Genomic DNA, 15,620 nt, shown 5'->3' with positions numbered 1-15,620 from the left:
TATTTCCCACCCCACTTTATCTGAGACAGGTAGAAAAGTTCTCTCTATAGCCCAATATTCTTAACATACCAGGGTCAGCATTGAAATTTTGTATTAATGGTCTCTAACATTTGCACAATAAAAGTGGCCATTGATAAAATGCAATTTCATTTGAATTGGTTATTCACCTTGCAATGTTTGGAAATGCGGGATTTTATTTTGAAGGTTCCTCATTACCGTACGAAAGTGACGTCATTGTTTGTGCTGCTGGCGGAATACGAGTTCATATTCTAAACTGCCTGGTTTGAGTTCTACATATTTTTTTAGCTGTTTAGTTCTATGTTTTAGTTTATTTCGCTTAATAGCAAATCACCATGTCGGTGGCGTTTGCACCTCATAGACAACGTGGAAAGGGTGATATAACACCCACTGGAATTCAGAAGGTAATTCATTTTTATCACGCACCACAACAGAATGGATGCGGAGAGCACCCAGCTGCTGCTAGCTAGATAGCTAACTAGCCTAGCCAGTGCCCAGGTCGAACTATAGGCAGCTAACGTTAGCTAAGTAAATGGAAATAGATTGGTAACAATGTTGCTAGGGTAAAGCGCGGTCAATATGAACTTCGCGGGAGTGGGCAAATCTAAAAATAACTATTTTTTTTGTCGATTCGATGGACTAACATTACATTTGTTTCTGATATGAATGAAGGCCTACTAGTATTTTGTTAGCTGGATTGTTAGCTTCTTTTGTTAGCTGGCACACAGAACAGTAACGTTAGATGACAAATGCTTTGTTACTAGGTAGAGAAAACGGCAAAGACAGTTTGACCAGCTAGTTAGTTACAGTGTTGTCATTAACATCATACACTACTATACTCTCAAATAAAATAATATGATTTTATGAGTAGTCTGGATTGGAACGACAGTTTGTCCTATACTGTCTATGGTTCAACACGTTAATACAAGTAACATTGTTTCCATGTATGCATCACAATTCCCCCAACCATTTTTAGATTGTATTTACTGTATTCTCAATGATTTTTCACTTAAAATGTATGCCAAATAAAAACCAATGATTTGTTAAATTAGACAAACCATACAACTATGCACATAGACGAATTTTAACAATTACACATGACTAGTTTGCGAACAGACAGCACAAACCATTCTGTTAACCCACTTTGTATCTGCACAGTTCTTCAAGTAAATGGGGTTTTGTGAAGTTCAGTGGAAATTAAAAGTAGTCCTTGTGCATGTTGTATGGTTTGTTTAACATATGAACACTAAGTTTTCTTCCTGTTTTGCTCTGTCATGTTTCAGTTACTGGATGAAAACAATCAGTTGATTCAATGTATAATGGACTTCCAGAGCAAAGGAAAGACAGCAGAATGTTCACAGTAAGTTATACTTTATGTACAACATCTCCATACCTGATGAGCTTTCAGGCTTCATACTATCATGTATTTGAGTTTTTGCAGTGTATTGATGGCTTCTCTCCCTGCCTTTTTAAATGTTAACATTGGTTTTTATCTGTTTTCTGTTAACAGGTACCAGCAGATGCTCCACAGAAATTTAGTTTACCTGGCCACAATAGCAGACTCCAATCAGAACATGCAGTCTCTGCTCCCTGCTGTGAGTATGGGTCCAGGGCGGAGAAGGGCAGTGATGTTACAAGATGGGGACAATTCATTGGTGCTGAATTGGATTCACTCTGACACATTTCATCAAGTTGTACAGACACTGTACAGTTAGAAATACGGTGTTGTTCTTGGCTCCCGATCGTTCATGGATTGTGTTCAGTGATTTTAAATCTCAAACTAAGCATAGGGCTTTTTAAAAATTTATTTTACCATAATTTTACTAGGCAAGTCAGTTAAGAACAAATTTTTATTTTCAATGACGGCCTAGGAACAGTGGGTTAACTGCCTTGTTCAGGGGCAGAACGACAGATTTTTTTACCTTGTCAGCCCAGCGATTCAATCTTGCAACCTTTTGGTTACTAGTCCCAACGCTCTAACCACCAGGCTACCTGCTGCCCAAAACATGACTCTTTGATGAAGTGGTCTAACAATACTCCCTCCATAACTATCATGTATTCTGTTATCATAATTTATAGATCCTGAATTGAAATTAGGGCATAGAAATGCAACAACAGAGCTAAGTTACAATTGAAGAAGAGCCAAGCCTCTTTATATGCATTACACTGCTAGTCAGGAACTTCACCAAATTCCACCAGTTCAGGAAATGAAGCCAGTATAGGGGTTTCCCATCCTATTCCCAGTATATCTAACCCTGTCAAGCTCTGACGATAGATTGTGCGGTGCATGTGAGATTGAATGTAATAATATATGCCTCATATGCCACCAATGGAAGCTTGCCCTGTCTCCCCTACTGTTGGTCAAAGGGGTGTATAATGTTCACCTAGATGCTCTGTACTTGATTTCAGAAGTGTGACTCCCCTACTCCCCCAGAGGTAAAGCTTGAAGTGAGTATGGGTGGAGAAGTGGGGGTTAATTTATGATAGGGTGTCTTGGTTCATACTATGCATTGGAGGCTATAAGATTGATATTCAAACACAGGGTCTTTTGTTGTGAAACTTCATATGTGATACCTCTGAGATAGACTGCTGGTACAATAGTGCAATAGTATTGTACAGTGCCGTGTAAAGGTATACTTTGTGTTGATAGGTTCTGCTTTATTATATAGGCTTACTTATTGCTGCAATCTGGTGCTGTGAAATAGATGATAGAACAACATGTCAAATCCAGAGATTATATAACATATTATATCCACAGAATGGCCGGGGTCTTTAAATCCTGTACCTTCAATATAATTTGCTTTTATTTTGAACATGATCATTTCTGTTCTTACATTTAACAACCCATGGTCATCCGTCCATCAGTCTTCCTCCCTCTCCCACCGCTTTTTCTCTCATACATGGCTGAGATATGTATCTTAACACGGCTGGTGTTTCTCTCTCTGTGTTGTCTGTCTGCAGCCTCCTACTCAGAACATGCCCATGGGCCCTGGTGGGATGAACCAGAGCGGAGTACCGGGCCCCCAGCCCCCCCACGGACACAACATGCCCTCTGAGGGCATGGTCAGTGGCGGACCCCCAGCCCCACACATGCAGAGCCAGATGAACGGACAGATGCCTGGTAAGTGACCTCCGTCCTCTCTCTATCACTGTCTCACTCACTAGGGTTGCCTAGCAACACCACAGAGCTGGAAGAGGAGGGGAGGGTGCTCTGTTAAACGATGTCACCCGTCTGAGCTCTGGTTGTCTTGGACTCCACTTCACTGTGGTTGTGTTTGTATGCGTGTTTGTTTGTATGTTGGGAGAGTATGGTTGGGCAATATGGTCAAAATATAAAATTATATTTTCAAATATTTTGATAAGGTGTTATGTTTTTGAATAATTAAAGCTCTAAATGTTATTTGAGTAGTTCATGACCTTGATTGTTTTATACTGTTCAATCCAACTTTAAACAAAAAAAATTCTACAAGGTTGCATGGTATGGGGAAAAAATGTAGACGTAGTTATTTGGTGAACTGTTCGAATCATTATTGACAGGTTAGGAACCGATGTGTTGGTCAGTGTTTCCAGGGCACCCTAATAAGGTGTTTCATTAGATGTTTTATTACCTGGGCTGCGGTCCAAACTTAAAAGACACCCTCGCCTTATGCCCTTGGGGAAAGCCCCATCGCCATTTTGGAGGGCGGCCCTACTGATTAGCCAAGCAAGGTAAGTTTGCAACGTAAGCCCCTCAGCCCTCGTTTTTAGTCGAGTGTACAAGTATGTTCACTCCGGGGCCTGAATCTCCCCATGATTCAATTTGCGGCGATTGTACATCCACTAAGAAAAGTCAGCAAAAACTTAAAAACAACATCAATGGAGTCAACATAAAAATGTAGGCAAAAACAAATGCAAATAAGTTAGAAATTGTGCTAGTAATGCACATGACGGCACAAACACGTCTCGTAAAAATGTTTTTGATTTGTTATCTTTTGGAATTTGTAGAAATAAAACATTTTCCTCCTTCAGAAGTTCCAGCTAGGCAGGCTATAATATTAGTTAGCTAATTCATTTGCTAGCTATCGTACAGTTAGCGTATATTAATAATTATATATTTAATTTAAGTAGACATGCACTCATAAATGACTAGCGCATATAAAGCACCCACAAGCTACCAGTGGCTGAAAACACAATTTATTTTTTATTTATTTCACCTTTATTTCACCTTTACAAGTTCTCATTTACAACTGCAACCTGGCCAAGATAAAGCAAAGCAGTGTGACACAAACAACACAGAGTTACACATGGGATAAACAAACGTACAGTCAATAACACAATCATCGTGGGATGTACGAGTGACGAATTTCCGGACAAGGGTGGTCCATTTAAAAAGCGTTCCTTCCTACCTCAGCCTGCAAGTGTATACTCGTCAGACGTCATGATACGTCATCAGAAGTGTCCACTTAATTTGAAGGCTGAGGGGATAGGGTCTTTTAAGTGTTTGAACCGCAGCCTTGATGTAGCTAGCTAGCTAACATATTCATGCTTTGCCTATTCCTCTGATATAGAATATATCATTGCACAAACAACATGCTTATCTAGGCCTACACCAGCACTGGTACCAGGCTGTAAATCAAATCAAATTTTATTTTGTCACATACACATGGTTAGCAGATGTTAATGCGAGTGTAGCGAAATGCTTGTGCTTCTAGTTCCGACAATGCAGTGATAACCAACAAGTAATCTAACTAACAATTCCAAAACTGTCTTATACACATTGTAAGGGGATAAGGAATATGTACATAAGGATATATGAATGAGTGATGGTACAGAGCAGCATACAGTAGATGGTATCGAGTACAGTATATACATATGAGATGAGTGTGTAGACAAAGTGGCATAGTTAAAGTGGCTAGTGATACATGTATTACATAAGGATGCAGTCGATGATGTAGAGTACAGTATATACATATGCATATGAGATGAATAATGTAGGGTAAGTAACATTATATAAGGTAGCATTGTTTAAAGTGGCTAGTGATATATTTACATCATTTCCCATCAATTCCCATTATTAAAATGGCTGGAGTTGTATTAGCTAGCTGACTCTTAGCTTGCTAAATGTACTAACTAGTGATTAGCATTTGCGGCTAATGCAAATTCTTTTAGCCCCAACTTGCTAAGAAAAGACAAACTAGTAGTAGTTTGCAGATGGTAAGATACACAAACTAATAGTGTAAATATAGAACATTTGTGCAAAGCAGCATCGTTGTCACCAACATCTTGTTGTATCTATCTAACAATGCAGACTGCAGAGTGAACAGCAAGAAAGTTCTTGTGACTCCATGGTTGAGCAATTGCTCTCTCGTTGAGTAACATGGGGCAGGGTTTGGTGTGTGAAGCGGTATACCGCCCAGCCCCAGGGGCTAGACTGTTAACATTTAGTCTACTTTGTTCTGCCGCAGGGTAGATTGACCAGTTATTACAAGTTGTCAAGGCTCTGCAGCGCACATGCTTGTGAATATTAAAATATGGAGAAAGTATTTTCTCGGGAAATCATTAATAATGTTTTAATTAAATTATTCAATATTTGATCTCTGTACTGTATGGTCTAATATCTTCCAAAATGTTGAATGATCTGTCGTTCTTTTTTCCCCAGGGCCTAATCACATGCCCATGCAGGGCCCTGGGCCGGGTCCCAACCAGCCTCCCAACATGCCCGGCAGCGGCTCCATGAACATGCCCCCCAGCAGCCATGGCTCTATGGGCGGCTACAACCACGCTGTACCCTCCTCTCAGAGCATGCCTGCCCAAGGCCAGATGAACATGACCCAAGGACCCATGGGTAACTACGGCCCCCGGCCCAACATGAACATGCAGGCTAACCAAGGTACAGGAAAGAGGAAAACAAACGTGTCCTTGATAGACCTTCTCTTTGACCCATACACATCTTTTGATGATGACATTCATCCATGGATGCTTTATTGTTGAGTTTTTTTTTTCAAATTGGGTTCTGTAATGGCATACTGTGTGTGTTTGTGTTGTTCCTGCCCCAGGCCCCATGATGCACCAGCAGCCTCCCTCCCAGCAGTACAACATACCCCCTGGAGGTGGCGGGCAGCACTACCAGGGCCAGCAGAACCCCATGGGCATGATGGGCCAGGGAAACCATGTGATGGGGCAGAGGCCCATGCCCCCTTACAGACCCCCACAGCAAGGTATGCTCTGCTCTACAGAGTGGGCACTTGGGACAAGGCGCTTGGTTTGACTTGACACAGGGCTGAAACCTCTTCTCCTGTCCGTAACCCCCTTTCCACTTCGTCTCTTAAGTGGAACTATCTTTCACTTACACTGTCGTTGCTTGTAGACATAGGTAGCCCCATTACCATAGAAGGAGTACCCAGGTGTCCTGAAGGTTGTTGTCAGCCCCAGACAACTGAGCTATAGTTTGAGGACCAGGAGCTCTCTAGCGAATAAGTGGCCCAAATTCCAATCTCACTCCCCTTTCCACACCGAAATCCCCCCTCCCCCTCCCCACACTCCCGCCCCAACAACACCTTGAATCAACCTGTGTGTGTTGTGTGTGTGTATGTAGGACCCCCTCAGCAGTACCCAGGGCAGGAAGACTACTATGGGGACCAGTACAGTCACGCAGGACAGGGAGCCTCAGAAGGTAGGAGAACCAACCCTCCAACCAACCGCTCGTAGAACCAACCAAACCTCTTCGTCCGTCTAACGTTCACTTAGAGAAACTGTATTGAGTCATGTAGAAGGACAAGAGGATTGCGAGTACCAAAACAACATTGTATGACAGTGACACCATCCCTCAGCTAAAGCCAGTGAATTGCTCAGGACCACTTTACACCTGAAACGAATCATCAATGGTTTATCTTGGTTCCACCGCAGTTATCTAGAACATTTGTGGAAATAGAGAATGGAAGATGTCAGTTAGTCATGGTGCTCTGTAAACCTGGCAAGAAGGAAGCTAATGTTTGGTTTGCCTGCCCACCATCCCACCGGTGATATGCGTCTTCGATAAACAAATAGCTAGTTACTCTGTCCAACCGTTTTCTTGTGGAGGTGTGGCTCCAAATGCGTACCGCGATTCAATCCAGGAAGTTGATCTTAGGTGGTGCTTTTAGCAGAAGCAGAGGTCCTACTTTAGCAGAAGCCCCACACACGAGTTGACAGATGTTGCTTTGAAGACTCCTGGTGGAAAAGGTGACTAGTTGGACTGGGATTTTTCACCAGTCATTTCCCACCCCTCCATAGTGATTTTGCATCATAGCATCCCCATCAATTATTCTTAAATTAATAACTTTCTCTTGCATGTATCAATCACTTTCTACACCTTTCTGAGTTATCTACATTCTACTCCCTTTCACACTTTGACACAGTACTCTCCAGTCTCATAGCTAGGTTGTACTCTAATGGAAATTACAGGATTTAAATATTGTCTTGTAAAACTGTATATTCCCAAAAGAAAGTGAAACAAATATTCCAATGTTTACTTATCACTTTTGCAAAACCTATATTTATGAACATTGATACCCACACACACACAGAGACATTGCTTGAAGCAATATAAAATATATACTGATATTTAACAATCTGTATATTTTTAATCCCCTGACTTTCCCCCTCATTGACTTATCACCTCAAACATGGACATGAAATAACATGTCTTCCTATCTCCTTGTGAAATAATGCTTTAGGTGGTTTACTACAGCCACCGTTCCCTGATCAAGGCTTTGATCCCTCAGAACAATACTACCAAGGAGGTATCTATGTAGCTTCACAGAAATGTACTCACAGGGGAAAAGGAAGAAGCTAAGCTAAAAACACATGACTTATGGAACTTTTGTGTTGCTTTTATGGAGACATTTCTGAGACTTCTTTCCAATTGTGACAAAGGCTATTGTGTTTTATAACTGCAATAGCCTAAATGCTAGCTTTTTACAATTAATAACATAACTCAAGTACACTTTCTATACCGGTATTATTTCCTCTGTTTAGCCTTCCCTGGCCAGCTGAAGCTTTCTGAGTTTGTTCTAGTCTCTGTTTTCTGGCTTCATGTCCCTCACCGCTATGCACGTGACTACTTTTAATCGTTGATGATTTCTCACTCACATATTTCATTTCTCATAAATGTTGTCGTTCCAGCTTTGTTTTATTAATGGCTCATAGCAGGTGTCAGGTAAGGATGCTAAAAAAGAGTCACTATAACAACCATGTTGCATATAAAAACAAACAAAAATAAACTTAATGTTTCAATGGGCATGCTCACAGTGTTGGTTCTTTTCTCCTGTGGTTCTTGTCTTGTCTGCCAGAGCGAGACCCAGCAGCCAACCAACAGTCCCCCTATGAAAAAGATAATGGTTTGTTAACTTTGTTTGTTAACAGCCTAAATCAGTGTTTTCAAAAAAACGTTCTCATCAGGATTAGGGTCAATATCCTGTTCAATTCAATCAACTCAGGAAGTAAAATTAAATTACAATCATGGTGTTGGTTCTTTTCTCCTGTGGGTTATGTCTGCCAGAGCGAGACCCAGCAGCCAACCAACAGTCCCCATATGAAAAAGATCATGGTTTGTTAACTTTGTTTAACAGCCAAAATCAGTGTGTTCAAACAAATTCTGATCAGGGTTTGGGTCAATAGCTTGTTCAATTCAGGAAGTAAACTGAAATTCTAATCATGCTGGAAACATTTGGAATTTAATTTCAGTTTACCTTCCGACTTGAAATGGACCCCAAGCCTGATTCTGGCCACTCTAAACACTGATGTCTGCTGTGTTGTCGTCAAACCTGGTTCAGGTACTGAAATATCACAGATACTGTAATGTCGCTCTGTTGCCCCCTGTAGGTAATGCCCAGTATGGCCAACAGCAGGAGGCCTACCAGCAAGGTCCTCCCCAGCAGCAGGGCTACCCCCCACAGCAGCAGTACCCTGGACAGCAGGGCTACCCTGGACCGCAACAGGGCTACGGTGGGTGGAACCTAAGCAATATCACTGAATCTGTCTTTGCGTGTCTCTGTCTTTCTCTCTCACTCATCTTGTTCCCTCACTCTCTTTCTTGTTCTTTCTTTCTCTTTATTTTTCCATAGCCTATTACTTTGTACACTTTTCTTTTGTTTACTGAAATGGGAAATAAAAAGATGTTGGTGTCTGCCATTACTCTGATGGCAGTCAGTCCACACTCATCCTGTAGGATTCACCGTTTACTTTCCTTTTCATTATCTTGAAACATCAGTCCTAGATTCCAAATGGCACTCACCCAGAGCCTCACATGTGTTTACTGAACCACACCACTGTTTTGCTAATTGAAATGGTGTACTTTCGATGTTGCAGCGGCGCAATCAAGGCTACACATACTGGCACGTTGATCAGAAGCAGTAGCTGGCAGACATTGGCGCTGTTAGGTGTCCCTCTCGTACTATGGTGGGTCACTGTACAGGCCTAGTTACTGTGTGATAGAAAGTCTCTGAAAGCTAGAGATGGCGGGAGAGTAAAAGGAATAGGACACGCTTATGGGTAATAACCCTCGGCATTGTGGGTGTGGGAACCACATCCCCCTCTTTCGTTTTTAAAATCCTGTCAGCTCTCCTTTCTCTCATGTCAGTAATGAGCTGGTGGAGAGAGGCAGAGGCTATGAGTTGGGCTCCATCTGGCTCACATGCGCTCTCGCAGGCGGGCCACACAAGGTTAAGATTTGCGGTAGCTGCGTCTGCATTATGAGCACCTAATGACGCTTGACTTGGCCCAGTCAGTCATCGTATCACTGATCAGCTGTTAACCTGTCTAGCGGAACCCCTCGCCAACAGCCAATGAAATTGCAGTGCGCCAAATACAAATCAACAGAAATCTGATAAATCAAATTTTTGAAACATACAAGTATTAGGCACTATTTTAAAGATACAATTCTTGTTAATCCACCCACAGTGTCTGATTTTTAAAATGCTTTACAGCGAAAGCTCCACAAACGATTATGTTAGGTCACCACCAACTCGCAGATAAACCCAGCCATTTTTCCAGCCAAAGAGAGGAGTCACAAAAAGCACAAATAGAGGTAAAATGAATCACTAACCTTTGCTCTTCATCAGATGGCACTCATAGGACTTTATGTTACACAATACATGTATGTTTTGTTCGGTAAAGTTCATATTTATATCCAAAAATCGTATTTTACATTGGCGTGTTATGTTCAGTAGTTCCAAAACATGCAGTGATATTTCAGAGAGCCACATGAATTCACACAAACACTCATTATATATGTCGATGAAAATATAATTGTTAGACATGGAAATATAGATACACTTCTCCTTAATGCAACCGCTGTGTCAAATTTCAAAAAAACTTTACGGAAAAAGCATAATCTGAGAACGGAGCTCAGAGCCCAAATCCGCCATGTTGGGTAGTCCGCATTATTCATAAATAGCATTATAAATACTCACTTACCTTTGATGATCTTCATCAGAATGCACTCCCAGGAATCGCAGTTCCACAATAAATGTTTGTTTTGTTTGATAATGTCCATATATGTTCATTTATGTCCAATAGCTTCTTTTGTTAGGGTGTTTGGTAAACATTTACATTTAAGTCATTTAGCAGACGCTCTTATCCAGAGCGACTTACAAATTGGTGCATTCACCTTATGACATCCAGTGGAACAGCCACTTTACAATAGTGCATCTAAATATTTTAAGGGGGGGGGGGGGTGAGAAGGATTACTTTATCCTATCCTAGGTATTCCTTAAAGAGGTGGGGTTTCAGGTGTCTCCGGAAGGTGGTGATTGACTCCGCTGTCCTGGCGTCGTGAGGGAGTTTGTTCCACCATTGGGGAGCCAGAGCAGCGAACAGTTTTGACTGGGCTGAGCGGGAACTGTACTTCCTCAGTGGTAGGGAGGCGAGCAGGCCAGAAGTGGATGAACGCAGTGCCCTTATTTGGGTGTAGGGCCTGATCAGAGCCTGGAGGTACTGAGGTGCCGTTCCCCTCACAGCTCCGTATGCGAGCTTCAACTGGAAGCCAGTGGAGAGAGCGGAGGAGCGGAGGAGCGGGGTGACGTGAGAGAACTTGGGAAGGTTGAACACTAGATGGGCTGCGGCGTTCTGGATGAGTTGTAGGGGTTTAATGGCACAGGCAGGGAGCCCAGCCAACAGCGAGTTGCAGTAATCCAGACGGGAGATGACAAGTGCCTGGATTAGGACCTGCGCCGCTTCCTGTGTGAGGCAGGGTCGTACTCTGCGGATGTTGTAGAGCATGAACCTACAGGAACGGGCCACCGCCTTGATGTTAGTTGAGAACGACAGGGTGTTGTCCAGGAAACAAATCCAAATGTGCGATCTGGTCCATTCGGACGAAACGTTCAAAAGTTATATTACAGGTCGAAGAAACTTGTCAAACTAAGTATAGAATTTTTCTTTAGGATGTTTTTATGATAAAAGTTCAATAATGTTCCAACCGGAGAATTACATTGTCTGTAGGAAAGCAATGGAACGAGAGCTACCTCTCAAGTGAAAGCATGTGACTGAGAGCAAGGCTGTAGGCAGACCACTGACTCAAAGAGCTCTCATCCGGTCCCACATCACAGTAGAAGCCTGAAACAACGTTCTAAAGACGGTTAACATCTAGTGGAAGCCTTAGGAAGTGCAACATAACCAATATCCCACTGTGTATTCGATAGGGGTGAGTTCAAAAACTACAAACCTCAGATTTCCCACTTCCTGTTTGGATTGTTTTCTCAGGTTTTTGTCTGCCATATGAGTTCTGTTATACTCACAGACCTCATTCAAACAGTTTTAGGAACTTCAGAGTGTTTTCTATCCAATACCAATAATAATATGCATTCATTAGCATCTGGGACTGAGTAGGAGGCAGTTCACTCTGGGCACGCAAATCATCCAAAAGTGAAAATGCTGTCCCCTATCCCAAAGAAGTTAAGATGCCTGATTATGGCACTATGCGGCGGTAAGGTAGCTGCAGTGCAGTGGAAGTATACAGAGGCGGTCTGATGGAGTGACTTTTAATGATGCTTCACTTATCTAATGAGGGCCCACTGAATCTCCTTGATGTCTCCTTTCATTAGAAAACTTAACACCCAGCTCCAGCAAGTCAGATTCTCTCATTACAAAGCAGAGTAGGCCAGTGTTAATGTGGAACGAACTTCAGCAAATGGGCCAGGACCCAACTAATACTACTACTACCCACCAGTCTCTTTCTGCCATGCCTCTGGCTGGTTGTCACTGGATATGTCTATTGGGAGATAAAGGTTAATTGACACTCAATGGTTCAAGAACAAGACGTGGCATAATGGACATCAAACAGGACAAAGTCAGTGAATCAAGCGCGCTGTTATACTCCCAGGTTAACTGTGTGCTTTTTGTTATTGAACAGACCAGTCTTCTTAACTGCTCCTATATGGTGTGAAGAACTGTAGCATGTTTCAGTTAGACATCCATAACCTTTTTCTCTGCTCTGTCCCCCCTCCCCAGGTCCGTCCCAGGGAGCCCCAGGCCAGTACCCCCAGGGTTACCCCCAGGGCCAGGGGCAGCAGTACGGGGCCTACCGGGGCCCCCAGCCCGGCCCCCCTCAGGCCCAGCAGCAACGCCCATACCCAGGCTACGATCAGGTGAGTATGAGCCCATGAGTAGGCAGGCCTAACCTCTATCTGTATGTGACTCTTATTGTGTCCTTTTTATATGTTGGCTAGAGATGGATAGAAGTTAAAAATGTAACAAAGTTTTCCAGGGTTCAGGGAGTGTCCATAAGCAAGAGACCTGGGTGGAGTGGGTGTCTTGTGCATGCTGACATTGTATGGGGAGATTAAGACAAGTTGAATAATATTGGATAATACAGCAAGTCAGACCAGAGCAGTGCAATGCGAGGGCAATGTAGTGTCTCCTCCCTAAACGTAACTGACTTTTGAGATTGTTGAAGGGGAGGGGAGAGCTACGTGTTGCCCTGTATTTTCTGTGGTCCTTTGCGGGGGCCACAGCAACACTTTGATTCTTTATCTTTGAATATTCAGGGACACATGAGGAAATAAAGACCCAGGGATTTGAACCCCTGACTAGTTCTGTAAGAAGCAAAGGTAATGGTAAAATCTGAACGTGTGACCGTTCGCCTAGCCTTGATTTGCATTTGTCATGTTTCTCCTCCTGTCTTCTATTTAAACATCTGATTTCCACCTTTACCTATTTTTGTAACCAGGGGTCGAATTCTATTCTTGAGGTCTTCAAACATATCAAGCATATTCTGTAGGGGAACTTCAAAAATAAAATGTTGATGGTTTGGAATTGACTAAATCAATCAAAAGTACAACTCCTCATGCCTTGGGTTATTATTCATCCCTTTTCATGCAATATACTGCATTTAAATGTTTTTTTTTAAATGCGTAATTTAATTATGCACTGTGTAGAATAGTAAATGATCAAAGTAAGTCAAATTTAACCAAAATAAATCCATGTGTAACTGAACTTTTATTCCTAAAGAGCAGCCACTTTCGACCCCTGTTTAGAAATGCTCCTGCAAAATACAAAACATGTGAAATGTGCAAGTCGGAGAGAAGCATTTTGCCTACTGCTACAGTATAACTGACATGAAGTTTACTTCCCTCCTGTTGACCTTTTCTGTGGCCATGCTGCCACCTGCTGGTTAAATATAGCCAATGCAGCCACACAGGAATAGTCTGCATCTATCTGTAACAAAAGGTTCATAACTAGCTGCTACAGATGTGCTTGTTTGCATCCTGTTTAAATATGTAAATATTAGCATTTCCCTAGTAAATGCCTGTTTGTTCAGATGTTCGGATGAAAAGTAATTAAGATGTCCATTTACAGTACTCCCTTCCTCACTCCACAGGGTCAATATGGAAATTACCAGCAATGAGAGATGGCCATGGCAGTCACTGTCAGTCACCAAGAGCCCCGCTCTGACCTCTAACCTCTGACTTCTGTACAACTGTTATCTGGACTTTTATAACGGCTGCAGCTCACACACACACACACACACACACACACACACACACACACACACACACACACACACACACACTTTGCCCTCTGTATCCCCTATGTCTGGGCCTTATGTAATGAGATGATTGTGTTCACTTCCATTTCTCCCCTTCTAGTCTGAGTTAAGTCTCAAAGCAGCAATGCCTTAAAACCAAACAGAGCTGCCTTATCCAGAGCACTGCAGATTTCGAAAAGGGCAAAAAATTACCCGTAAAATTCATTTTGTCTAGATCAGAGGACAGAAGTGTACAGAACTGAACGTCACACTCATGTAGGGCAATGTTTCTCCATCCAATAGCCCCCTGTTCATAAGAAGCAATAATGCCAATGGGAAGTGGAGGGGTGGGACGGGGATGGAGTGAGGAGATTTTACACCAGAAACAAAATTCTGTACGGCTATGTTATATGTCAAGGTCAACATATGTGATGATGTAAACATGTATTTTATGATTTTTAGATGGAGCTAATTTTGTATAAGAATTTGGAGTACTGTTGAATATAGTTTCTGTTTTCCTCCTGAAGTGTTATGTCTCTTGATGTAAGTTGTGATTAACATTGTTTTCATCTGCTATTTTGTTTGTTCTTTTGTTATTTGTAACCCCTGATTTCCCTTTGCTTCTTCAATGACTTGTACATTGAATATGTGCTTGGGGTGAACAAATCGGATGCTTTGGTTTTTCTGAATGGATTGTACATTGAAAGCCCTCAAACAAACTGAGAACACCTATCTGTATTGGAGCATCAGTGGTGAAACATTATTTCTTTGGGCAACAAAACATGACCTGTGAGTGGGGCTGTATTCTGACTTTGAGATCTACAGTATGTGTGTAACTAGGGTTGCAAAGCTACCGGTGATTTACCAAAGTTACCGGAATATTGCGTGATTTTAGTCATTAACAGAATCTATTGTAACTTTGGTAATCTAGTCATCTATACTTGAATAACTTTTAAAAACTGTATTCGTATATAGTGTTCATTAATTATATCTGTGACCATATTGTCCATGAGTTTTATATTAGATAGTAGGGTGGCAGGTAGCGCGTTGGGCTAGTAACCGAAAGGTTGCTGGTTTGAATACCTGAGCAGACAAGGTGAAAAATCTGCCGACTTGCCCATGAGTGTGGAACTTAACCGTAATTTGCTCCGGGAACGCCATGGCTGACCATGTCAAACACATTTCTCTGGACTAATCTGGTGTATGTGACATTTTTTTATTTTACCATATTTTTCAAGAGAAAATAACCTAATTAATGGCAAAAAGCATCTAATCGACCATTACATTATTTTTACACTAATCTAATGATTTACCTTTTTCACAACTGCCACCAGTTTGATGCCCAAACATTAATAAAACATTGACATAAAATAAATAAAAGTTTGTAAAAAGGAAATTTCATGCTGAACCCCCTCATATTAAACACTAATGAATGCTATTAATTTAGTTTATGTTTTATTTAGGATTGTTTAACATGTTTGTCATATATTTTTTTTACCTCTATGGGATCGGTGTCCCTAAACCTGGATGGTTGTTACTAACGTGCGCTAATGTGACTAGAATGACATAAGTAACAGCCAACTTTCCAGTACATAGATATGTCTTATATGGGCAGAAA

General features: G+C 41.8%; 1 protein-coding gene across 10 annotated transcripts; it reads left to right on the top strand.

The window, feature by feature from the left end:
• Positions 1-231: 231 nt before the first annotated feature.
• On the top strand, positions 232-15,398 carry LOC124009352 (protein SSXT-like). Of its 10 annotated transcripts, XM_046321062.1 has the most exons (14): positions 232-422; positions 1,302-1,378; positions 1,529-1,613; positions 2,428-2,466; positions 2,980-3,139; positions 5,657-5,887; positions 6,054-6,215; positions 6,593-6,670; positions 8,328-8,375; positions 8,537-8,584; positions 8,860-8,982; positions 12,487-12,623; positions 13,023-13,085; positions 13,856-13,993. In XM_046321062.1, exons 1-13 carry the CDS (start codon positions 354-356, stop codon positions 13,038-13,040), a joined length of 1,275 nt encoding a protein of 424 aa, XP_046177018.1. In that variant the 5' UTR covers positions 232-353; the 3' UTR covers positions 13,041-13,085; positions 13,856-13,993. The 10 variants fall into 10 exon arrangements, with proteins under 10 accessions (XP_046177018.1, XP_046177017.1, XP_046177019.1 ...); XM_046321061.1 differs by lacking the exon at positions 13,023-13,085 and having other exon boundaries at positions 13,856-15,398; XM_046321063.1 differs by lacking the exons at positions 2,428-2,466; positions 13,023-13,085 and having other exon boundaries at positions 13,856-15,398.
• Positions 15,399-15,620: the final 222 nt, after the last annotated feature.

Source organism: Oncorhynchus gorbuscha, linkage group LG22 (genome assembly GCF_021184085.1).
Source record: "Oncorhynchus gorbuscha isolate QuinsamMale2020 ecotype Even-year linkage group LG22, OgorEven_v1.0, whole genome shotgun sequence".
NCBI classification, from domain to species: domain Eukaryota; kingdom Metazoa; phylum Chordata; class Actinopteri; order Salmoniformes; family Salmonidae; genus Oncorhynchus; species Oncorhynchus gorbuscha.
Note: the sequence above shows the minus strand (reverse complement) of the source record. Positions and strands in the feature narration are given on the sequence as shown.

Bases quoted from the DNA above. Each gene is read 5' to 3' on its own strand.
- LOC124009352 (XM_046321061.1), top strand. From the start codon at position 354: ATGTCGGTGGCGTTTGCACCTCATAGACAACGTGGAAAGGGTGATATA. The intron at 1,614-2,427 runs GTGAGTATGGGT...ACTTGATTTCAG, and splicing joins TGCAGTCTCTGCTCCCTGCT to AAGTGTGACTCCCCTACTCC. The intron at 8,376-8,536 runs GTTTGTTAACTT...TATGTCTGCCAG, and splicing joins CCCCTATGAAAAAGATAATG to AGCGAGACCCAGCAGCCAAC.